The 26,171-nt window shown below is 36.7% G+C and overlaps 1 protein-coding gene across 1 annotated transcript in view; it reads left to right on the top strand.

Annotated features, from left to right (window-relative positions):
• Nucleotides 1–26,171, top strand: part of CDC40 (cell division cycle 40) — a 44,583-nt gene that overhangs the window by 7,340 nt on the left and 11,072 nt on the right. Inside the window, exons 2-12 of the mRNA XM_069010990.1 lie at nt 1,964–2,050; nt 3,329–3,458; nt 12,424–12,507; nt 14,460–14,599; nt 15,207–15,303; nt 16,977–17,116; nt 18,719–18,793; nt 19,443–19,488; nt 20,838–20,939; nt 22,135–22,250; nt 22,334–22,467. Of these exons, the coding sequence (XP_068867091.1) occupies nt 1,964–2,050; nt 3,329–3,458; nt 12,424–12,507; nt 14,460–14,599; nt 15,207–15,303; nt 16,977–17,116; nt 18,719–18,793; nt 19,443–19,488; nt 20,838–20,939; nt 22,135–22,250; nt 22,334–22,467 (1,151 nt within the window). The remainder of the gene's footprint in view (nt 1–1,963; nt 2,051–3,328; nt 3,459–12,423; nt 12,508–14,459; nt 14,600–15,206; nt 15,304–16,976; nt 17,117–18,718; nt 18,794–19,442; nt 19,489–20,837; nt 20,940–22,134; nt 22,251–22,333; nt 22,468–26,171) is intronic.

Raw genomic sequence — 26,171 nt, 5'->3', positions numbered from 1 at the left:
CGCAGGTCCTGAGGAGTGTAGCTCTGTTAAATATAACATGTGCTTCAATTTCAAGGCTCGGTGGTTTTCACACAGAAAGAATGTGCCTGTGGTGGTCTAGGAGCGAACATATTGTGTGGCTTTCAAGTGACTCAGCACTGTTCCACCAGCAGCGAAGTAGAACCAGAATTGCTATAATCCTCCAGCAGAGGATCGGCTTTCATGGCACAATCTGTTTCTTTTCTCTATTACCAAGCAGCATATAATAGAACTTAACAGGAAGAAAAGAGGAGGAAAAATAGCAGAAGTGAAAAATTCTTGGCATTTTTGCAAAAGTGGATTTTTTTTGCTTCTTCAGATTAAGGAGCAAGAAAAAAACTGTCTTAATCTCAAGTAAACTGGTCACTGTTTAAATGTCTCTAACCATTGATCAGATAAATTTTGCCTTATCAATTACATTAGTTATTATTTTCTCAAATTTTGAGTTTTGTGGATGAGATGTGTGGTGTAGCTGGAAGAGTAAGCTGTATGATGTGACTTGAAAAAGTTGTCTGTGGAAAATGTCCTCACATCATGGAGCTGTGAAAGGAAGTGTAAGTTTGGAGGTAGCACAGGTTAGGAAGTGGTTTTGGTATGCTCCTGTTCTAACTGGGGATGTGGGGGTTTTTTGCTGAATGACTGGATTAGGCCTGCTGGGCGTTTCCAGGCAAGTTCATGGTGTGTGAAAGTCAGGGCTGTGAATGTACCGGTGGCTGTTGTCATCCAAGCCCAGTGAATTGGAAAGGTCGTGTGATAAGCAAAATGAGGTCGGGCCAAGAACTAGCTAACAATATTAAACAAGTTAAGAGTGTGCCATTTTGCTTTCAAGATACTGTAATACAAAGCAAGATTGAGTTTGTTTGAGGTAATTTTCTATTAATAAAGCAACTGCTAAAGTTTGATTCTCTATTGTGCCACTTCCTGCGAGTCGCAAATGCTTTTGGATCCTGTTGTAGGTAAGCACTGACTAAGCAATGATGCTAAGATAGCTTTTTCAGTATGATTATTAGGGGTTTCGTCAATATACTAGCACATTGTGTGTCCTCTTCAATTGCTGTTTTTCTAAAGATACAGGAAGCAATGACAGTAATAATTCTGCAAAGTAACATTCTCCTTCATTAACTGAGGTCTTGATGAGAGGAGAGGTTCTGTTGATGTGAAAGAGCCTTCATAAGCTCTGAAGCCAGGTCTTTTTGGGCACTGCTACCTTACCAGCTGTTTTCTTTCTTCTCTGTCTTCTGTTTCATCTGCATGTACCCTTCTGAATTTTTCCCTATGAGTTCCTTGAAGTTATTATTTTGGTTAATCCCTCTTTTTTGTCCCTTCATCGATCAAGTTAAATTTTTGTCACAACAGGCTTGCAAATGTGTTTAAGTACTAAAGCTGAATTATATTTATACCTTTCAGTATAAAAATGTACCTTTTGGAAATAAGGGTTTGTTGGATTCTGTGAAAATTGTTGTTATACTTAATGTTTGTGCTGATAGGTAATTTTTTATTTTTTGCAACTGTCTTTCAGAACAGTTACTTGTGATTTCTGCCTTCTGCCTTTTGTAGAGTTCTGGCTTTCATACCTTTACATTAAATTCCTGACCATTTTAATGAGTTTGTCTTTACAAGTCTGGTTTTCAAACATCTTAAAAAAGCTTTCCTTCAATCTTGCTGCTGTTTTTAAAATGTGTGCATGAAATCTTTAAGAAGAAATAATTATTCATGTGCAAAAATCTGCACATGTCTTAGATGAGTTTCTTGGTGACTGCCTGACATTGGTTTTGCAATCAATATTTTTTAAAAATAGAACTTTGGCCGAGGTGCTGTTCTCCTTCATAATGCTGAAAGTGCCAACTTGAACTACAGCCCTAATTTGGACTGAAAGAAGGTTATGTCATATATTTAAATGTCTATGTGTGAAAAATGGGTTATTAATATGCCTGTTTTATTTCAGGAAGATGTGGAAACAGGAGTCCACCTTGATCCTGCTATCAAGGAAGTTCAGTACAATCCCACTTATGAAACTATGTTTGCGCCTGAGGTAAGAAACAATGTTGGTTTTTAGAGCAGAAATGCCTTTGGCTTAAAGGGCAGAAGTTCTATAAATTTTCTGTGAATTTCCTATAAGACAACTTCTTTGGATGCTTGCTGCATTTTGGAATATAGTTTGGGCAAACTAAAAAATAGATTCTACACAAGTGGGTTGGTATTTTTAGTGCCTGAATTTCCATATTCTGCATAAAGCTCTTCTAAGAAGAGTCTTAAAGTGTTTATCAGAATTATAGCTATGAAAATTAAAAATTAAGCTGGGAAAATAACATTATAAAGATGTTGAGTTAAACACGAACTGCATTGAAGTGGTCCTTTACTATTTTCACATTTTTGCTATTTACTCATTGTGCTCATTAAAGCAGAATTAACATTTGTAAGACTTGCAGATACAAGACTTTTAAGAGGAGGATTTAACATTAAAATCAAAGTACTTTCAGTTTAATTATTCACATCAGTATTAAGAATTTTAGTAACTTGAGCTGTGCTAAACTTGTATAGTGAAAAGCCATTTAAGAGTGAACTTAGACTGCCTAGTGCCATGTGAACCGTTTTCCACTTCATTATAACTGACAGGCTATCTGAAAGATAAAAATAGCTATTCAAACATTTAACTTTTTTCTGTATTTAACTTCTTTGTACAGTTTGGCTTCTTTTCAACCAGGGGTTAGCATTCTAGGTAGACAAATAGTACATCAATCTCAAATTTCTACATTAGTTATGCTTTATGTTTAGAAAACCTTTTGAGGAACCACATAAATTGTCCTTTTCATAGTGAGCTTGCACTTTGTGACATATCAAAGCCATGACGTGTACAAGCAAAAGTACTGATTTAAACTTACTCCAGTGCTGCTGTGTGTAAATGTTTTAGTTAGGGAAACTAAAATGTTTTAGTAATGTGGTATAGCCTTGGGTTTCGTCTTCTGAATGCTTGTACTGGTCACATACTGAATGTGACAGCATGTGTTGGTTCTGCCAAGTATCAACAAGTCAAGTAGTCAATATCAATCTGAGCTCTGTGCCAGTAATAAAGGCTAGAAAGTTCAATCCTGAAATCAACTGTTCAGAACAACTGTGTGTTTACTGTGTAAAATAACAGATTAAGAAGCTTATTCAGTAGTCACAAAGAAATTTAAAGTTGAAGTGATTTTGCATTACCATTTTTGAAATGGTCTCTTTTTTCTGTGGATTTTTTTTTCTGAAAAAGTAAATACACAAAAATAACAAATTACTAATTCTGCTACACCTTGTTTTAACATTTTTGATGAAGTTTGGACCAGAAAACCCATTTAGGACTCAACAAATGGCTGCACCTAGAAACATGCTTTCTGGATATGCAGAACCAGCTCACATCAATGATTTCATGTTTGAACAACAAAGAAGAACATTTGCAACCTATGGTAAGTCCTTAACAGTGGAATTCACCCCCATCTTTATTACACCTAGGCTGGACAAGTTATGTTGGTCTTCATAGAACAATTAATAGGACTGTAACTTCTAGATATTACTTTTTTTCAGAATTAATAAAATGGGAAAAGGCTTTTGAATGAGAATCCATATGAATAGAGATCATAGTATTTATTTGGCAAAACTAATTTTGTAATTCCCTTTTGAACTGTAGTCCAGTGTATGATATACTAGCAAGCCCCTCTTAATTAGTTGCATCAAGTGTAGAAAACACAAATCAAGATTTCACACTTTTCACATGGCTAACTGTAGATCTGTTATGCAAATAGATTCTTTCATGTGATTCTGGCTCTCTCAAAACCCAGAGGAAGCCTTACTGAGTTGTCAGGTTCTTTGGTGGCTGCCTGTTGATACACTGAATGAACCAGATTTGCAGACAATGGGAACACATTATTAAAATAGTCTTGGCAAAGACAGAGCAAAAGAACTCTGTGTTAGTGGTCAGTGCAGTAACTGCTTTCTTATCTTGAATAACATTTTTCCCTTGTAAATAGTGGTATTTGAAAAATAAAACATTTGAGTCTTGGGGAAGCTTGAAGTTCAAACTGACTTTTTTTGAATTGTAAGAAAAAATGATATTTTTTTTTTAGATAGGAAAAATATGGAAAGACTATGGATTCTAAACATTCTTTTGGACACTTTTGAAAGAACAAAGCTGCCACAGGTTTACATATAACAATGGCTATTTTTTCTTCTGTGTTTCATTGTAAGCTTTCATTTATGATTTAAGTTTGATTGCAAGTGCTTGTTCAGATGAAGTATCCTTTATATACTTGAAATTCAGTTTATTAGGCAAGATCTGATACTTCCTGTGTTAACTTAAAATGTCACAATACTCAACTTTTTGCACAACAGATTTGCATATTTCTTTATTCATGTTTACATTCAAAATACTACTTCTTGCAAACTGTTTTGCCTCAAAAATCACTTTCCTGAACAAGTATCCTTAATTTCATTAGGGCTTTATGCATGCCTGAATTCACATACTGCATTCTGTGATGCATGAGATTGGGACTTTATTGCTAACATTTGTGGTAGCTAGGTATTACAGTGGAAAAAAAATGCCTAATCAGAGATTATCACATACTCAATTTTTCTTTGTATTTGAGTTTTATTAGAAGCTTTCTTGTAAATGTTAAAAATTGAAATATAATAATGACAGTTTTTCTCTTACATAGTTTTAGCTATTAGGTACTTTTCACTGAGTTGTTAGGATGTGGAATATAAGCAAAATGACAATATTAAGAAATGGGTATCTAGTTTCATAGTGTAATTTTAACTTACTTGACTGTAATTTTGATATTAGAATTTGACAGACAATGCAAATAGGAGCCTCTCTTCAAGATCGATTAGTTTTTGTTCTGTGAAAATAAATGTAACCTTTTGTGGGTTGGGCATTTTTTTGTGTGTAAACATTACACACACATTTTTGTGTGCGTAAAACAGATACTGGGAAAGTGTCTGTAGGCATATAGTGTTTGGTTTGGGGTTTTGTATTTGAAAAGTTTAGTTTGGAGAAAGATAAAGCTAGTAAGTCTACTCAAAACTGCTTCTGTTGGTTATGTCATCACTGTATAGCAACTGCCTTGAAAGCTGTATTACAAGCGAGTATAAAAATGTATTTTTAAGCCATGTAACATTGGCAACTGTGCAGCTATCATTCAGCTTTCTAGAAATGTTCAGTAGATAATGATCTGGATACAGTGACAATGGAACTATGAAAAGGCTGAGATATAGGCAATTTAAACAGCAAGAACCAGCATTGAGAAGCTGAAGTTCAAGCTAGAAGATGCAGTAAGTGAGCATGATACTCTGGCTCAGTAGAAGATCTGTTAAAAACAGCACTCCTTTAACTTTTCAGAAAGTTATCTTTTTAATAGATAACTTATTAGTAGATAATTTCAATATGCTCTTTTTCCATTTGGAAGGATGTAATAAATATCTTCTCAGAAAACCCCAAGTTTTTTACAATGCAAGTAAAATTGATAGGCATAAATCCAAGCCATATATCTTTTTCAAGACTGAGTCATAACATATTAGAAGAACAGGAGTAAACCTCTCTTTCAAAAGCTGTAGATCTTGAGACTTCTGGTCTCTGTTACTGTTTAGCACCATTGCACTAAGGCAGGAGGTCTTGAACAAATCTGCAAAACCTGGCAAGTGGATAAGCAGTGACTGTAAATGAAGGACAAGGGTAGTAAATGAGATCATGTATCCAAAACAGCTCAATTGTCTCATTGTCTTTCACCAAAAAAAGACACCTTTATATTATATATAATCCTGAAAGTTAATACATATTCATTGAGAAACCAATATATTAATCACAAACAAAACCCAAGTATTTTTTGGCAACTAGTCTTTCTTATCTACTTCTTGTGCAGTAAATATTTACTCTTAGAAGTACATTTTCCTTGCGATGCTTGGATAGCGGAGTACATCCATGTTGTCATTGACTGAGGGTCCTTCTAGCCCTTTATTCAATTAGATAAGAGGGCAGCAATGGGTACCTAGTGAGGAGTAGAAGGAGGAAGCAAAGTATTGATACATCTGAATACTTCTTTTCAATACTCAGTCTGTCAACCAAGGGCAATGCTTAAATGTTTTTTAATTTTCAGTCAATTTGTTGGGGGTTTTCTGTTTTTTCTTTTTGACAAACTTGTCCAGCTGCTTCTTGAACCCATATAATTTTTCTTTGTACACAGTAACCTCTTTCAGGCAGCTCTGCAGCTTAGCAGCTCCTTTTGTGAGGAAGTATCTCTGTTTCAAACTTGTGGAACTTAACAGCTTTCTAGTTTGACTTCATATCCCCTAGTTTCTTACGCTGGAAAACAAAAAGAGCAATCATTTCTTATTCACCATATGTGTCATTCCTTATTTTATAGATCTGGGCCATAGCTTCTTCTCAGTCTGCTTTTTTTTTTTTCTCCACCTGAATAGATCTGATCAATCTTGTTCCTCAGTTGCAGCCTTTTCATGCCTATGGCTGTCCTTGTCTCTCTTCTGTATCTCTTCTAGTTCCACTGTATTGCTCCTAAAATGGAGAGCAAAGCTGTGCACAGTGGTTACATGTTAATCGCACTGTGAATTTGTTCTGTGAGTAACTGGCTCAAAGCTACTTGCTGCATTTTTCCAGATCATTTATCAGTATGTTGAACATCATAGGCCTGAGCATGAATCCACCAGCAACTTTCCTGTGCTGTGCAAACTAACCATTTATTCTTGACAGTGTTTTAATAATTTTTCATCAATTGACCACGTAAGGACCTGTGGGTTTTTTAAAGTGTCTTTAAGGCACCCTGTAATCAGTCTAACTTGGTTTTGTAAAGGTATCCAAGATGAACTAAGCTTTACTCATTTGCAGGATTGTCACTTCAGAAGTATTCTGGAGGTTTTGTCGTTGTAATTTACCTGTAGAGAAAACTATGGTGTCTGCTCTCCAGCAATATATAATGCTCATCCAAGTGCATACTCATTTTCTTTATTGTAGTTTCTACTCCTTGGATCTTCTAACCATACAAATGTCTGGCAGGTTGATCTGTAGCTCTTCATATCTCCTTTGAAATGTCTTTTGAAAGATGGCATTGTATTTGATGCCTTCCTTTTCTGTCATATTGAGGTGATATTAGGTGAGAGTTTCTGCACTGTGGTTTGACTTTAGATCTCTTGGGTGACTGCCTCTGGTTCTGGTGTTTTGTTACCACTTACTTGACTCTTTAATCTCCGGACATTTCACTTTGAGGTAGACACAGTGTCATGTTACCCATAAAGAAAGGTTCTGGCACAGGAGTCTACCCAAGCTCCACCATAATCAGCATGTATTTAATACAACCCTCACAGATGCTCTTTTCAGTCCTTCATCATCTGTTGGCCTACACGTTGTCAGGTACACTTTCTGTCCCTGGCAGTTTTGACAAAGGACAAGTGTTAGTTTTTATATCTTATAAGATTCCCCTTGCTTTTGGGGGTTGGCTGCCTTAGTGTAATGTTTACTTTGTCTGCTGAAGTTTGGTCTTTGTATTTTCCACATCTGGATGCAACTTCAACTCTTTGAAGAATAGTTTCTTATTTCTACTAGTTTCTCTACTTACTATTCAGCTGTGCTCACTTCCTTCTGGTTGCTTTAAAGTCGTCTTTTATTAGCTGGAAGGCATTAGGTTTTTTTTCTCCTACAGGGTGTCTTTGAAGTGCCCCTGCATTTGAAAAAGGCTTTACCCTTTGGTGCTCGCTTTCTGTTCCCTTTAAAAGTATTTTCTTAATATAGCCCTTCTGTTTCGAGATTGAAATCATTGTCGTAAATGTTTTTATATCTTCCTTTGCTTTGTCAACAATGTTAGTTTTATACCCTATTATGGTCATTGTTAAAAGGTGTATCCTTGGAAAGAATATGTTAAAATCAAGTTTCCTGCACTGCTAAACTGGCTTTTTTTATGTGAATCTCTGGCACGACTGCTTCATGGTACAAGTACATTGGGTAAAAATTATCACATCTTGGTGTGAGACTTGCACAGTCTACTACAAGGAGATGACTAAAATATGTCATTATTACTGTGCTTCTTTCCCTAGCACCTGTTGTTTAATCTCTGTTACCATTTCATGGTTACTGCATTTTCTGTCTTAATGGTCAGTCAGGGAGTTCTGGCAACTGTACTCACCACTACTCAGACCTGGAATTTCAGTCCACAGGATCATGTAATACTCATTAACACTATTAACTTGTTAATCTGATTTGTCTTTAAGCTTTCTATGGCATAGAGCATGTTTTTCCTCACTAGTATGACCATCTTATTTCTGTATTCTTTCTACCTGGTAAAGCATGCATTCAATCCAATTATGTCAGTACTGTCCTACCAATTATGTTAGTTTATTATTTTAAAACAAGATATTTCAATGTTACTGTGTACTATTTTTAGCCTTTGTCATTTTGCATGTGTGCTTGGGTTTTCCATTTCCCTGCTCTCAGTTTAAATAGGATTCTGTGCTTACTACTGTCCCTGCTACCTGAGGTTTCAGATTTTTGTGCTACCTTTTCCTTGAGGATATGAGTTTCTAAAGATTGTGTCATTGCAAATTGCTTACTTTAAGTATTTTTTTAAAATATTATATTTCTTTATGTATTCTTTAAGTATATTCCCCAACCATTTTATCAGAAAGTATTCTTTGAACCTTCTCAGTGCCATCAGCTTTTTAATTTAAATGAAACCTACCCATTTCAGTAAGGTTCCCTTTATTCCAGGAGTTTGAGGCATTGAAGTTTTCACAGGCACTGGAGATTTTTCCACATTAGGGTTAAAATCTGCAGTGGCTGGGAGAGCTGGGACTGTTTAGCTTGGGAAAAAGGAGTCCTGAGGGGGAGACCTTATTGCCCTTTACAGCTACCTGAAAGGAGTATGCTGATGGCATAATCCGTAAAAATATTGAATAAAATAGTCCAGGTAGGCATTTTATAATCTTCTAAAAGGTCCTCTCCCAGTTTAATGGAAAGCCATTAATAATGGCTCTGTGGGAGTCTGACTTATTTTAATTGGTAACCAGTTTTGCATCTGCAGTCCTAGGTAGTCTACCCTGTTTTGATTCCATTGATGTAAGGCAGTCTTCTTATTTTAATTTCACCTATTAAGGGAAGGCTGTCTCTCTAGAAAATAAAATTCCCCTTCACAAGCCATTATGATTTAAAATGCTTAACTAGCATTATGTTTTCAATGTTGTATTCCTTGGAGCATGTCAAAAAAGACTAAGAAGTCCTAACATACAGCACATATTTATTCTTCTGTATTTGTGCTCTCAGCTGAAGGAGTCTCTTTTCTTGAAAATTCCCTTTTGAGTATTGTTTAAAAAGTCAATATATGAGTATATATACATTTTCAGAAGCAGAATTACAGATTGTGTTTCACATGCTGCACACAAACTCTTCATTAATATTTTAGCCATTTTATAGCTATTTCAGCATCAGTGCTTGTCCTAAAAGTGGACTGTTTCATTCATGCAACATTTGGTATTTTTAAATCTCTTCTTCACAAGATATTAATGTCCTTTTTAATAATAAGAAATAGTCTCTCCCTGAATCTCAAAGCTCTTTATGAGTACTCGGTAACTTGGTTATAGCAGGATTATGCAATCACTAACACTATTTTAAGAGCCTAAAATAACTGACTTGGAAATAACGCTTGTGGGTTTTTTTTTTATCTACTCATGTTACATGCAAACCTACAGTCAGTATTACCTGGTAACAATTGTAGGCACTTCATTCTCTGATTACTTTGATTCTACAGAGATGCCAGTGCAGAGTGGGTTAGTCCAGCTGTATTTTTCTGCATACCTGAGCTACCTTTAGGGTCTCTGTGTGCTGTATTGCAGAGTGTGGTGTAAGCAGACTTTAATTAGCTGTCTTTCTGGAATGCACATCAAAGTCTTAATTATTTAGCCAACCATTTTCAGGTGCACTGAAATTAGGGCTGTAGGTGGAATTGTATCTTTCATTGCTAAAATGTTGCAGGAAATATCTGCCTCCTAACTAAAACTGAAGGAGACATAGAAGTCAGGGCACATTATGTGGGATACCAGCTGAGTAGGATAAAAGCAAGCTGTCTTTTGCAGCTGCGTGTAGGAGTCCCAGCCAGAAAGAAAATATTCTCTTTCACATATCCACTAGAAAGTAGAAATTGTTCAGAGCTTTCCTATGAGAATGATGCTGGACCAAATTCAACTCAACTATAAGAAGTCTCCACTTCCACGGGAAGCTGTGCTTGGCCCAGGGGCCCTATTCATGGGAATACTGTCCTTCTTTTACAAGTACCAAGCAAATAGAGTCCCGGAGATGGTGTCAATACAGTTGGAGGACAAGTAAACCACTGTATTGATTTTGACATAAATCCAAAGTAATATCTCTCTGCTGTTAACAGAAACCTTATAGCTTGGAAAAGAACTCATTGAAATAGTGACTTAGTAAAAGCAGGCACCTAAATTAGGGGAAGTCTGATTGCAGTGTTGGCTCAGTTTGGTTATCCACAGAAGTAAATCCTGCTAAGAGTCTGGAATAAATTATTTTATTGTTTAACATAGGAATAGAGGGAATGTATATTTCTTAAGATTACATTGGTGTTTACTTCTCTCCCTATTCATGGATCATCTGGACATATGTTGTTCCACTGTTGGGTCTTACCAGGTTTGAAACTACAGGGCTGGTGGGCAGGTGGATTGCTGCATCTGGATGGGAGTACCTGCTGTGTTCTTGGAATGGCTCTTCTACTGGTTTCAACACTGTTACTTTTCCCAGCATCTAAAAAAAAATTACCTGGACAGTGTTCTAGGAGAGTAGTCTTTCTGAAAAATGTTTGGGGAGACAATCTCCTTTGGCTATTGGAATGGAGTTGATAGGTTCTCAACTTGTATACATTTGTATGTGCCTTTATGATCCATTGGTCTCCAGAATGGACTGGATAATCTCCCTCTGTTCATGATTGTCTCTGTGAATCAACAAAATACAGGAATTGGATTGTATGCTGTAGGATTTAATTAATTATTTGTGTGTGATTGCTTTTACTGGTGGCTTAATATCTTTCTTTCTCTTTTTCTTTTCCATCCTTGATACAGAGAAATTCTCATTGAGTCCTCAAGAGACTTTTTGTCACTTTAATATTTAATAAAAATTGGTGTTATGTCCACCAGGGTGCAGTCTTTCCCAGAAAAAAAAGCTATGGTGGTCAGTAAGTGTTCAGTGCACCACCTGTTCCTTGGAAACCAAATGAATTCATTTGTCTATCTTACAAGATCATGTTATCCACTTCAGGAGAAATGGAGAAAAAAAGTTAGATATATGTAGTAAAATTGTAAATATCCTGAGTAGCTATGAAATGGTGGTTCATTTTATAAAGTATTTATAAGAGTAAATGCTGCAGATTTTGTTGTGGTTGGGGTTTTTTTGTTTTGTTTTGTTTTTAATGAGGCTCAATAGTCGTAGTCAGGAAAAGAAGATGTGAATACTTAATTTTTTTAAAAAATTAAAGGCCATGACTGCTGCTTCTGGTACCATCCACATTAGTTAAAGCAGCTCCTTTCAAGTTGAAGAAACAAGCTTTCCCAATTCTGGCAGGAGGAGGATAAAGTAATTTTTGCTGTGGGAGACACAATACACGCAAAACCCTAGAAAACTTCATTTGATTTTATTTTTTCCCCATCTCTGTCCTCTGCCTTCCAGCTGCTGCCACCCTAGGACTGACAAAGATGAGTAGCACTCTCTTTGACCCACCAGAAATAGTGGGCAGAGCAGGAGGCTGTTGCTGAAGGTAGAGGGCTCTCTGTATTCGGCAGCCACAGGCTGGTTTCCACGTGACTTACTGGCTTTGCAAACCAAGGAGCAGTGCCCTGTGCTAAAGCAGCATTTGTTTAACATCATGTGTCACTGACATAAGATTTTGAGCTAGTCTTTTCCTTATGCCATGTTACAACGAGAAGAGGTTGCTGTGGCATTTCAAAATCTAATGTATGCATTGCAGCAAACTGGCCTGAATTCAGCATTGTCCTTGCTTGGAGCAGGGGCATCCTGGGGTCCCTTCCCACTGGATTCTGTGACTTGGCTTCTTGTGATTACCCACCCTTTGTATCTTATGTTATGTATCTTGTGTTATTACCTGTTGCCTATTATATTTCTTTTTTTCTCTGTGTTGTGCAAATTTAAGTATTCTGATAGCAATATGTACTCATGGGCCTCATGGTACTACTACATAGTAATCTTTATACTCAGGCCAAGTGAAAAGTTAGTGGGATTACAAAGTTTCAATCCTCCTTCATCCCCATTTCATTCAGAGTCAACAGGAAAGAATTTGCAGAGGGGCAGAATAGTAAAACTTGTACAAAACTGAAAAGCTTGAAATAACAGTATTTTTTTTCCTCTTGTTTCAGGTTATGCATTAGATCCCTCTGTAGATAACCCTGAAGCTGCCACCAAATATATTGGTTCTGTAGAAGAAGCTGAAAAAAATCAAGGTAATTAATTCAGAATCCTGTATAAATTGCTTGCATCTCTTAACTGTTTTCATTTCTTCTTTACTAAGAAATGGAATAGGTATTAGCAAAGGAAGGTATTATGGGAGACTTACCCATGTCCAAAAACACAATAAAGAAAGAGATGTGTTGCAATTTTAATGTAGAGGGGGAAGAGAGATATTGGAGTGTTTTGTTTCCTTGAAGTAGCAAATGTTTCAGGCTGTCACGACAAATTGCAAAATAGGATTTACAATGTGCCATTGCATGAATACAATTTATCTGTACAATTTGAAACAGCTTTTTGGTCCTCTTAAATTCTGTCTTTGCTAACATTGTCATGTGTCTGTATTAGGATACCTGTATGTTGAGCTAATCACCATAATTGCTTCTCAGGAGCACACTGATCACTCTGTGTGCAACCTCTGGCACTCCTGTTGGGAGCTGTATGTTATCTCTGCTTAGCAGAGTTAAGCTCTTTGGGTTATTTGGAAAAGAAAAACCACTGGAAGGTTGCCAGATGGTAACAGTGTGGCGTTCCACTGGGAGGATTGACTACCAGAGGCATGGGGTTTGTAATTAATACTTTGATACGAGATATTTAATACTCAAAGGGACTTTGGGACTCAAAGTTCGCATTGGAAAACTGTACCTGTGTAAACTTCATGGTTATGCTTTCCCTTGCATGTCTTTTTCAAACATCCTATTCACATGGGTACACAAAGGATCTTTATTTCTGTGTCCTCTTCCTCAGGATATATCCACGCGTTTTTCACTCTTTTCTTCCAAAGAAGGAAATTAGTAAGATCAAACCATTAAAAAAATTCAAAAAAACCCTTTTTGTAATGGAATTTCGTACTTCATTTTAAGAAAACCCTTGATTAATGTGTGATTCCTTCTGATCACTACTTAACTTTTTAGATTGCCTATTTCCCTCTTGTTTTTGTAAAGCTTCTTTTGTCTCTTTTGCACTAGATGGGTATTACTGCTGCTGTAGAAAAACGTTGTTTGAAAATTGAACATAATTGTGTATACAAGCTTGAAAAGCTCAAAAGATGTTAAAATAATTACCTACCTTTTTTTTTTCCTCCCATATCTACATTGTATAGTGGTTTTGACACATGAAATTCTGAGGGTACAATATTTGTGAAAAGCTCGTATTTCTATGAAGGAACAAGATAGTGGTTGGAGAGAGATGACTCTGTCAATAGTGACAGTCTTTTTAATAGGGCCTGTAGCAATAGGACAAGGGTAATGATTTTAAGCTAAAAGAGGATAGATTCAGACTGTTATAAGGAGGAAATGTTTTACAATGTGGTTGGTGAAATACTAGAAGAAGTTGCCCAGACAGGTAGTGGGTGTCCCATCCCTCGAAACGTTCAGGTTGGACAGGGCTCTGAGCAGCCTGATCTGGTTGAAGATGTTGCTGCTTATTGCAAGGTGGTTGGAGTATGTGACCTTTAAAGGTCACTTTCAACCCAAACTATTCTATTATTCTATGAATTTTTACTAAATTAAAATACACAGTTGTGTTTGGGGTTTTAGGAGACTTGTCTTGCTTTTGGTTTGGGGCAAGTTTTTTTGAAACTGAGAGGAGTCAGAGGGATCAGAAACCAAGAAGACTGACTCTACTTTTGAAAACTACACTATTTAAAGTATGAAAATTGATGTATTCATACAATCTGCAGACTTACTTTTAAAAAATCATGGATACATCCATGGTTAAATACTCTAACAAGCAAGGATACACTCTGTTACTGTGCATAGTTAGCAGTGTTCATAGATGGAAAAAGTGAGCAATGCTTTAGCCAATTTTGCTCAAATACATTTTCCATGTTGTCCTTTATACTGAAAGGGGCGACAGTAGTGGCTTTTTCTTTTACTCTGACTATGGTGTGACCTCTGATGTTGTATTCTATGTTAGCAGTTAGTCAGTGTATTGTTTCCTTCTTCAGGTTTAACAGTATTTGAAACAGGACAGAGGAAAATTGAAAAAAGGAAGAAATTCAAAGAGAATGATGCATCTAATATTGATGGTTTTCTGGGACCATGGGCAAAGTATGTTGATGAAAAAGAAGTAGCCAAACCATCAGAAGTAAGTACTCCTTTAACAAAATGGATACAAATTGTTAGTACATGGCAGTGGTTTCAACAGAGATCCAGCAGAAGATCCATGCTATGCCTTGGGCTAATAGAAACATTTTGGGTGGTATGTCCAAATAGGATGTTCCAAATATTCTGCATTCAATTATTTGGAACACTTTTTAGAAATAAAATTAATTCAGTCTGTGTATGGAGTCTGATTAAAAGAAGCAGCTTGGAAAAAAAAAAATGAAAGTAAAACTTTTTTGAAAACAACTGGCAAATGAAAACCCCCAATATCACACACACAAATACACACACCCTGAACCATCCAAACAACAGATATCCTTCTTGTCCAGTCAGTGCTTAGCTTTAGTCTATGAATTAAAGGGTAATAGTTCTTTTCAGTGTGCATAGCTTTCCAAATTTTTGTTTTGATAAGTGTATTCTCTTTATTGATGCTTAGAATTCTAAGAATTCTAAGAATTCTAGAATTATTTCTAATCTCATCTAGCAAATAAATCTGTTCCTAATAGTGAATAAACAGTAGTACGGTTCTGGATTTTGTTATGTGATTCTGAATGCTGAGTTTTTAAGAGATCATATTTTATTTTTTCCAGGAAGAGCAGAAGGAGTTGGATGAAATAACAGCTAAGAGGCAGAAGAGAGGAAAACTAGAAGATGACAAACCTGGAGAGGAGAAGACTATATTACATGGTAATGGCATCTTCCTGGCTGTTCTCATTTTCTAGCTCGCTGTGTTTTCTTGCCTGCTGTGTTAATTAGTAAGGATGGCAGACAGCCTCAGCAGTTTGCTGAGGCACCTTGATGTTTCTGTATTGGAGATAACAGCACTCTCAGGCATAAGCATAAAGGACAGGGGAAGAGATAAACTTGGACTAATTCCACTTTGTACTGTGAAGAGCAGTGTGGAAATGTTGTTTTTCAGGGTACTGGTTTTATTTATTTATTTTTAATGTTACTAGATGCACATATCCCTTTCCTGTTTCACAGAGCAAACATATTGAAGTTATGAGTTTGGCTTAGTTTCATCTTCAGAATTACTGTAGTTTTATGTGTCAGTGTTTTCATCAGCAGGTAGTGCTCTGAGTTGTGGTTTATGAACAATTTTGAAAATCACTTGGACCTTACACTTCCTCAATTTTTAATGTAAACGTTCTTGCCATCATACTATGAATAATTGTATATCAATTAATTACCCTATGGAAGCCTGTAGTATGTGGTACCTTCAAAGAAAATGGTTTGCTAAGTCAGTAAAATGCAGTAATTTTTTGAAACTGTTACTTCAGCTGTCTGTATACAAAACAGCCCTGTGTTACACTGCTTGGTGCATATAGTTTGGTAAACAGGGTCTCTCTTTGTGTACCAGTTTCTACAGCCAGGCTCACATGCACAAGCTGGGAGCATCCTCTCTAGTGTGCGTTGAGGAAGAAGTGGTGCCTGTGAGATACGCGTTGCTGACATTAGTACTTTGTTCTGTTTATGTGTAGTAGATCATGACAGTATTTATTGAACAGCAGTGAGTATAACCAACATGAAACTTTAGCCACTGAGCCCCCTATGGACTAATTATTTCATATCCATGTTTTCGTGCTCCCTACCTGAAATTTCACAGTGAGAGACCTTGCCATATAAACTGATCTCCTCACACACAAACGTTCCAGAAATACGCCATTTTGAAGATGTGTGTAAGCATGGATACTGTGCAAGAGTACAACCAAAACTGCCATAACAACATTCCAGAAACTGAGAAATTAATTTAATCAGTGCACAGTTTATTGTCATGGCTACCCAGCATGCGTCTACTCTGAAATAATCCGTTTTCATGCACAATGCATCCCTGTGTTTCTGACTGTCCAGTCGCTTCTTAAATCTAGTTAAAGAGCAGCTGTTGGCTACTGCTGACCAATATTGGTTCGTGCTGGCCAAATGAATCCTTTCTTCCTTGATTTGTAATTCTGTTGACTTGACTGACACAGCACAGAGCTGGCCAGAACGTGAGTTGCAAGCAAATGTCAGTGTTAGAGTTGCACGTTTTAAGCTATGAATCTAAGCAAAGTCTTTTTGGTCAGGGGAACTCTCTTGCTGTTTGATGATGAATAAGATGTATAGGAGAAAGATTGTCTTAATGTTTGGATTGTCAGATTCCAGGCAGACTTTGCTGAAATGACACAGTTTAACTGATGTCAAATAAGATTCCACATCTGTATCCTATGAAGTTGTTTTTTTTTATACCCCTTCTCTCACCTCTCCCTCTGCAGCAGAGCAGCTCTGTTGAGAAAAATTCTAACTGTGTGAGTTGTTGAGCCTTTCAAAGATTATAACCTCTTAAAATATGGATTCTCAGAATTCTGTGTTTACCTTTTCAGTTAAAGAAATGTATGACTATCAGGGGAGATCTTATCTTCATGTCCCTCAAGATGTTGGAGTTAATCTCCGTTCTACAGTACCACCTGAGAAATGCTATCTTCCAAAGAAACAAATCCATGTGTGGTCTGGGCACACAAAGGTAGGAATGTTTGTGAGCATACAGCATAACAACCCATTTAATTTTCGGGCTGCAGCTAGTAATTTCTATAAAACTGAAAAATCAGTAGAAGGGAAGAGTATTTTCCTCTTTACCATACTCTGCATGTAATTGGTTGCATTACATTCTCACACAAGGTGTTTGCCTGCTCAGTTGCAGTTGTCTAGTTGCATATACTTTTGTGTTAACATAGTGACTTCCTGACCTACCTTAAAGGAAAAGTATTATTCAGTGACTTCTGCAGGTTTTGAAATTATTTCCTAAACTACCATGCGAATAACAGTAAGGCTAATTCTAGAGATTCCTAAGAATGTTCGGAGGTTGAGCGTTTTTTGTAGTAAAAGTACTTAAGGGCTGTTTCATATCAAACTTTGGAAAAGTTACATAGCTTTTGTGATCGTAGTGCATCAGTATTACAGGTTTCCCAAATACAGCTAATTCCTTTGACATGTGTGTCTTGGTAAGAGTTTTTTTTTGATGCTGCTTAACATCCACAGTTTCTTCTTGTGTCAGATACCAAAACTATATACACACTTCTGGTATTAAGAAAGTGTTTCACTGCTCAGGGTAGCATAAACTCAATTTGCCGCTTCTTTTGTCACTAATTTTAAGTATTGCTTGAGGGGGAATATGCTGCACTGCAATGGACAGCACCTTAATAATATTTGAAAGATGGAAGAAGGGAGGACACAGGGAATGTTTTTAGCTTTTACCCATTTTTTAGTTGAGTCATATCTCTGAGCTCTTCTTTAATGATTGCTGCATCAAAAAGCTTACAGCTGCAACTATCAGGGCTTTCCAGAATGACATCTCCTCCCCAAAGCTCCAGTCACTCCTCTGCCTATTATCCTATTACAACAGACTGATGTGTGAAATAGCTTTTTCCTTCAAACAAAATGAATAATGATATCGATGAGAGAGGCAAAAGAAAAATGGGCTGACGAATTTAGAAAAGCTGAGGGATATAAGTAGATAATAATAGGGAGGATAAAATACCCAGCTCCAACCAGGGGTGGGAGGGAGGAACTCGATGGCATATGACTAGAGTAATTGATATGAAATGGAAAGGAGGAACATTAAAACCACAAGTACTTGCGGTTCTTTGGAGTTCCCAGAAAGGAGTACCTGAAATACAGACAGCTGTGAAGATGCTGTGCTCAGGAAATCTGAGCTCAGTGGGCAGAAGGCACTGGTAGTACATGTAAGAAATTGAGCTGGCCAAAACTTTTTTTTTTTTTTTAAGTTCCTGACCTACCCCACTTGGAAAGGCTTGTTGTACAGAGACAGTCCCCCAACCCTCAGTTTGTATTTATTTGCTATGTTTACTGCAGTAATGGTGTGGTTGTTGAAGGAGATTATATATACAGCTGTTAAAGTGAATCAATTTTTTTCCAATAACAATTATTCAGAATACATCACTGTTTCTAAAATAGGATGTGGGCAGGTTATTTCTTTTCAAGATACAGTATCTGTATCTGTATTTTATGAAGATAAGCTTTAGCTTTTTGCTTGGAAAAGAGGGCAAATGAACTGAGGAAACATCTAGATGATTCACTTACTGTTAACTTATATTATTATTTACAGGGTGTCAGTGCAGTCAGATTGTTTCCTCTGTCTGGGCATATATTGTTGTCTTGCTCTATGGATTGCAAAATTAAGGTGAGTTATTTTTCTGTTTTCATGTATATGTTTTATACCATCCTGGAATACAGACAGTGCATTTTAGGATACATAAACATTTGGTACTTCTACCAAATACCTTTTGTCTGTGTTGCTTTTATTTTTCTCACTTAATTTTTAAATTACAAATTCATTGGAGCAAAGACAGAAATAGTACATAAGACTGAGGCTGTTAGAACAGTGTTAGTTGTTTATTAATAGCATTTAAAAGGTCACAAGTTTCTCACGTTATTGCCTTTGTTGTTATATTAATTCATTTTCTGTGAAGCGTAGTTTTACAACTAACAATAGGTCTCTGCTGAAGTCTTTTACTGAAGCATTTGCAGTGTGAACTAATCTCACTTCAGTCCAGCATATAACATCAGAAAGCTGATGTTTTGGGGTTTTTTTTCAGTAGCAAAACCTTAAGTCATTAAAGTTGGAATATGGTATGGGAGTTTTAGTTATTCTAAGGGGATTTTGCGAACAGGAAGGTGACAGCATTCTGGTGAAATTCTGGGTAGATTAATCAGTAGATGGTATATGTTTGCAATTAATTTCTTTAAAAATGTTGCCATGTATGTTTGCACTTAATTTCAGCCATTATTGTTTGACAATTGACCTGTTTCCCCCTATCCTTTTTTTGAAGCTGTGGGAAGTATATGGTGATCGAAGATGTCTACGAACATTTATTGGTAATAGTCTTTTTTTTAACTTATTTACATCTAGAACAACTTCCTGGAAGAATATGATTTGGGTTAGCTTATTAATAGCTTATTTTCATAGAGAAGACTCGTGTGCGTCCAAGGCAGTGGGTGTTTGGTATGATATTGACAGTAAGAATTGAAAAAGATGCACGTTTCATTAAGAATTTTGTCATTATACCAAGCAATTTAATATTGATGTGTAACATCTTACAACCCTTAAAACAAAACATTAGTGTACTACAGTCATCAATACTTTATGCAAGACTCCTTTTGAAAGGCAAAATTTTGACATTAAATTGCCCCATCTTCATGTTGAAAACAGCAACCCTCTATATTTAACCAGGGGGGGCATCTCATGATCTGATGATCCCACCTTAAATAGGTTATTCCATCTGTGCTGAGTTTTTAGTGCAAAAGCATGGGAAATCTTTTTTAGGTTCAGGTACAGTCTTTGTTCATGTAACAGGTGCTTTTTAAAGCACATAGCTGAGAGAGAGAGAAATACAAACTTCTTAGCAGCCTTGAATGCAGAACAAAAGTAGCTGATTCTCCTATTGAAATAGGAACATTTCTAGAACACTGAGTGAATATATGTTGAGTAACAATAAAGAAATCTTTTTTCACCTGTTATTTCTGGTGACAGCAGTGTGGCAAAGATGATGGCTCAAAAAGGTTCTCTCTCAATAGACTGCTCTTTTTGAACAGTGTGACTGTTTTTCTCAAAAGACTCTTATTGTCGACCAGATTTGCCTGCCATTTTGCTGTATTTCAATTACTGTGTTAATATTTTAACTAAAAAGAACTGCAAGTCTGATGTGGTGGTCAGATGAAAGTATTGAGGCTGAGGAGCAGCAAGGTTAACATCAGATGAAAGCATTCTTAGTTTTCTGATTTAATATTTCCCGTATTTTGTACCTGTTTTCTAATTATAAATGTTTCTCCATTAAATGTGTCTCATGTAGTGTTTGTCTCTCCTCTTTTTCATTAGATGTTGCCATTTATTAGTGTGTTTAAAATTTCTTCTCAAGTTCTGCTCAATTTATGTTGTTTGTTTCTGTGCAATGCTTTTGTTTCTCTCTCCAGTGCCTTAGAGGTGTGAGGGTGTTATGGGGTTCTATTCTCATCATTCTTTAAGAGTTACTTTTTCTTTCTCACTTGAATTATTCTTTACTAGTTCTCATGAGGAACTTCAGTAAGTGGTTTTCTTCTTCTCTTTGCATTGTTAGAGCATTTAACTGGAGTAATTAATATGAGTTTGGTTTTTTTTAAATACCCAACACATTGATTCTAAGTATGAATGGATGAAAGTTTACCATTGCATTTTTTCTATTTTGTAGGACACAGTAAAGCTGTTCGAGATATCTGTTTTAACAATGCAGGCACTCAGTTCCTTAGTGCTGCGTATGACCGCTACCTAAAACTCTGGGACACTGAAACAGGTAGGCTTGTGTTTGTAGGTGCTGTTATTTGGCACTGTTTTTAAGTAACAGGGACTGTAACGATATCTTATCATTCAGATTGTTTCCAGTTGTCCTTCATATTGTCTTGTAGTTCACTCTTTAGGCTTTCATTACAGGATAATTAGTCTTTTTTCCCTTATATGTTTTGTTGTTATCTGTGATGGTGCAATTGACACTACCTGTATTTCATATACCTTTTTATTTGAGAAGTTTGATAGTTATTTGTAATGCTAGAAAATTCTTTCTGTAAAATTACTCTTTACACCTAAATATGCTTAATTTAGAAAAATTATCTCACTTGGTCTTTTGCTCAACCCAAACTTGAAGAGCACTCTAATTAAAAAAAGGTGGTCATAACTGGGCTGCTGATATAGGGAGTTGAAGGGTAGGTCTGATGCTCTCATGCCTGGGAGATGCTCTGTAACATTCTGATACAAATAGTTTGTTAAATTAAAAAAACACAGGATAGATTTTGATGGTGTTCTTTTAAACCTGGGTCTCTTCCTAAGACAAGAAGTTCCCATGTTTGAAAAAGATGTTAGCTTTCTGGGTTAGCAGTGCCACTAATCTTATACAGGTGGTAGCCAGAAAGGTGAAAAGTCGAATTCTCCAGTCTTGAGTCTGAATTCAGTTGTTTAGACAGAGCTTTTGGATTAACATGGCTCCCATAAGTTACAGATAACATGTAATCAGGGTATTTGTGGCTGAAGCTATGAGAGGAGGTCAGGGCTTTATTTTGCAGTTGCATTACTGTTACCCTTTTCTAAGGTTAGTGTTGAGTTCTTGCCCAAGTTTGTTTTCTCTTGTTGAGAAGACCTCTGATCCTAAGGAGGTGATGTTTTGCAAAGACAGTGGTCAGCTTGTGATGTCCTGAACCAGTCCTTATGTTCTTGATCTGTCCTGGTGGCATACAGGGTACTGAGCACTTGTATTGTTTGGAAAGCTGTAGCAAACTTACATAACAGCTTGTATGTGTGCATGTTTATGCAGGTGCATGCACACAAATGTGAAAGAAGGTCAAATCAAAGAGCAGGGTGAATTCTACCCTCTAATTCTCTCAAGGATTTTAAAAGAAGTATTATCTGCTCTTAAAGTGCTTTTTTTCAATATCTGCAAACAACCAAGCCCATAGCACTTCCAACCTGATACAATATGAATGGGTTTTCTGTTGCAGGGCAGTGTATTTCAAGATTCACCAACAGGAAGGTTCCTTATTGTGTCAAGTTCAATCCTGATGAAGATAAACAAAATCTCTTTGTTGCAGGAATGTCAGATAAGAAAATTGTGCAGGTATGTCTACTCAATATTTATTTCTCTAAAAATACTGCTATTTAATAAAAAACAGGTTCTTATTTTGACTCTTTTAATTGCAGTGGGATATTCGAAGTGGTGAGATTGTGCAAGAATACGATAGGCATTTGGGAGCTGTCAACACCATTGTGTTTGTGGATGAAAATAGAAGGTTTGTGAGTACATCTGATGACAAGAGTTTAAGAGTCTGGGAATGGTAAGTTTAAAATTTTGAATTTTACTTCAAAGTATATTGTGAGCAAACTGAGAAGAGAGTTTATTTTTAAAAGTGTACATAGCACATAGGCCACTGGAGTGTACTGAGTTCTAGCTAGCTCAGGAAAAGCTTTAAAACCCTATTCTGACTTAATGCTTGAGACACTTCATAGATTTCCTCTTCCCCAAAGAAAACATAAGACAGCCCTATCAGCCTGAAACACAGTGCACTCTATTAATGGTCTCTGCTCTCTCCCCTTTCCCCAAGGGTGTATTAGTCTTTAAATTAACCTCTTAAAGAAATATCTACTCTTACAATTGGTGTGTGTTGGTTTTGAATGCTTTGAACTTGGATGTCCATAGTATTATATAGTACTTGGCCCATGTTTGAAATAACTAGTTTAGTGTAGCTTTATTCTGGTTTTCTGATAGTCTGGCTTTTGGCAATCATTGATACACACAGTATGAATAAAATAGATAACAGACAAGGGAGAGTCTGTCCAAGAAAAAATAATAGAAAATATTTTAAATGGCTTCCAGTTTTTAACATTTAACCTGTGGAGAAAACAGATCACTCCTACCTGAAATGGTTTTTGCAAGGTTCTAGGTACTAAGATCTTGAATTTTAGACTTTTAAGATTCCTCTAGGATTTGAGATTTTTTTTTTAAATAATCAGTCCCATATCTTGAGGTATTCATTTCCTTTTGCTGTTCACACATGCAAAGCTGTTGCATAATACAGACACTAGTTCGACAGCTCTGTGACTAATCAGTTCCTTCCTAGCTGCCTTTTTTTTTCTTTTTCTTTTTCTTTTTCTTTTTCTTTTTCTTTTTCTTTTTCTTTTTCTTTTTCTTTTTCTTTTTCTTTTTCTTTTTCTTTTTCTTTTTCTTTTTCTTTTTCTTTTTCTTTTTCTTTTTCTTTTTCTTTTTCTTTTTCTTTTTCTTTTTCTTTTTCTTTTTCTTTTTCTTTTTCTTTTTCTTTTTCTTTTTCTTTTTCTTTTTTTTTTTTTCCCCCGGTAGCCCAGACAAGAGACTCCAATCTGTGGTATTGGAATGCTACCCAAGCAGCCAGCTAAATCCTCAGCTTGTCTGTGATCGGCTGCTATCATTGCCAGTAGCAGTGGGAATGACCAAAGTCTGGGAACCCAGGCTTAGGCTAGACATAAAATGCTGTCACCATATGCCACTCCAAGAAAGCCTCTGTTCAGTACTTCATAAGTAGACTCATGCAGTTACTGAGCTCCTTAAAGAAAAATCTTTACAATACCATGTCTGCTACGGAATGTCTCATCTCTGGTGAGTGGGAGGATGATCTCGCTTGCACAAATCTGTTATTTCCCTGAGATTGGATTGCCCTTGTTTTATGAGCTTTGTGTGACGGCTGAAATAAATAGTGAAGTGGGTGGATTTAGTCAGTCTGTGGGGAAAAGCAGGAAAGGCAAAAAGGTTCTGGCATGGGAACATCACAACCTGATTGTTCCAGTAGCAGAAGTTCTGTCCTTCTGAAGAAAAAATATGTAATAGCTGCTTGTATGCTGAAGAAAGAGCTCCCTTGTTCAAATGATTGGGAACTCGACTCTAGGCAATACTCTGCAATGCAGTTGTTGGGAAATTCTTTGGTTTTATAAAGAGCAAATGTAATGCCACCTTCCTGAGCATGACCTGTAAACCTTTCCCCACAACCTGCCATGATATATGTTAATTGGTCTGTAAGCATATTTCTATAATTTCAAGATCCAGATTTTTAAAATGCCTTAAAACTAAGCTAATACATTCATTGTGGAAGATTTTGGAGCTCAGAGACTTCCATGGCAAATTATTTCTCAAATCTTTTTTTCCTAAATTGATAAGAAAAATTATTTGCTACTTAGCAGTGATTTGGTTACTGCACCTTTTGGCACTTTTCTTCATATGCTCTTCAGCACAATGTTCCTTCAGTATCCTACAGAAAAAAAGTGGAAGTAATTATGACCTGAGTATGGCCTTAAAAACCAGTAATTAAAAGTTGGTCTAATTGCTTAGTTACAATTGTCTAGAGGAATTCTGTAGTGTGTTTTGTAAACACTTCGACTTGGCCAGAGCTGGTAATGGGATGGCACGTCTGACTTCATCACTTCATCATCATGAGGAACTCCTGAGAACTTAAATCTCCTTTCCCCAAGAATTCATCCCATGTGCAGATTTCACTGGGCTGTACTTAGAATTGCAGTTGGTTGGTTGCTGAAAGTTCAGACTTCAAGTATAGCACAGACTCTTTTAGATTATATGGTTTATATAGGAATATTAATGGGAGTACTTTAAAATTTGTCTGCTTTTGCATTTAATGTGATTGGGATATTAAAGTTGACATGGGTATCATATTCTGTGTTCTTTCTTCTAGAAATGCAAAATGTTGCTTTGTCTTTGCTTTGTCTTTTTTTTTACTGCTTACCCGAGCATCTGATCCTGCTTGGGTAAGCAGTGAAAGGAGTTGGGCTTTTGACTTTGGAGGCTGTTACTTCTTTTTACCTCCAAGTCAGCCAGCAAAGCAAGAACTGTGCAGTGGTAATTTAGCTATTATGCTGACTGGCTTGGGAGGCTTGTCATCTCCGTAAAGCTATGCCCCTCAGCAGGCCTTTTTGCCCATGGTTCGTGGTAGAGATGGTGTAGTCTTCTGAGAGATGTCTTCATGATGTGTAGGTCCCAAAACTGGATTGGGTTGGACTGAGGGTTTGGATTGGCTTCGGGTTTTTGCCTTCTTTCGTTAAAAATATTTTTCTTTCTGTTGCCTGGGGAAGAAGTCGTATCAGAACCCCAGTATAACACTTCTAAATCTTGACTAGTAGGTATCACTTCTGGTATTTAAAACTTTTCAGCCTTTGAAATGCTATAAGTGGGGAAAGGACTTTAAAATATTTAAATATTAAAAGTTCATCACAAAAAAAAATATGAGTTTTGAGGTTGGGCAACCAGGATAGCATCTATGTTGGCAATTTTTTTAAGGTTTTTTTTTACGAGAGCAGGCTGACACTACTTATTTAGCAATTCGACTGGAAGCAAATGTGAAACAAATGCATGTCTTTATTCTGCCTAATAGTTTAATGCAGCATATTCTGCTGCTGTCCTAAGTGTGCCTGGTAGGTATCAACATAAAGCAGAGCTATTGTGAATAAATTCTAGTAGATGAGCCAGCCCTCATTTGTAAAACGAGAAGAAGGCAGAACAACCTGTGCTGCATTTAAATTTCTGGTTGCAGTACAATTCAGTATTGGAGATGCATCTTCTGTGATGAGCCTTTAACGGGGCTTCTGGTGGGATTGGTTCTACCTGGCATTGAGGACTCAAGAAGATTGTTGGTCTGCAGGAGTGTTGGGTGGTGGAAGCGGATCAGGGCCTGGCCTTGCTGCAGTAATAACCTTGTGTCCTGTTGCAAATGGAGCTGGAAACTGGGTAGGATGTGGCACAGGGGCTGCACTTCCTGTGCTGTTGGGTTGATCAGCCTCAGAGATGATGTGGACTTCTTGTTACTTGTTTACAGATTTGCTGCCCAACAGCAGTCTTAGGTCTGCCTGTTTGGAAGCTGGTTATCCCTGGCCTAAAGCACATGCTTTTATCCATGGAGTGTATTAAGTGGGCTGTCCCTCTCACTCTGAGGAATAAATTATTTTAACATTTAACTCACAGGAGCATTTGTGTCACTTCCTGACAACAGAGCAGCTTCTCACC

Source organism: Aphelocoma coerulescens, chromosome 3 (assembly GCF_041296385.1).
Source record: "Aphelocoma coerulescens isolate FSJ_1873_10779 chromosome 3, UR_Acoe_1.0, whole genome shotgun sequence".
Taxonomy (NCBI): Eukaryota; Metazoa; Chordata; class Aves; order Passeriformes; family Corvidae; genus Aphelocoma; species Aphelocoma coerulescens.
The sequence above is the reverse complement of the archived record's forward strand: the minus strand, read 5'-3'. Positions and strand labels throughout refer to the sequence as shown.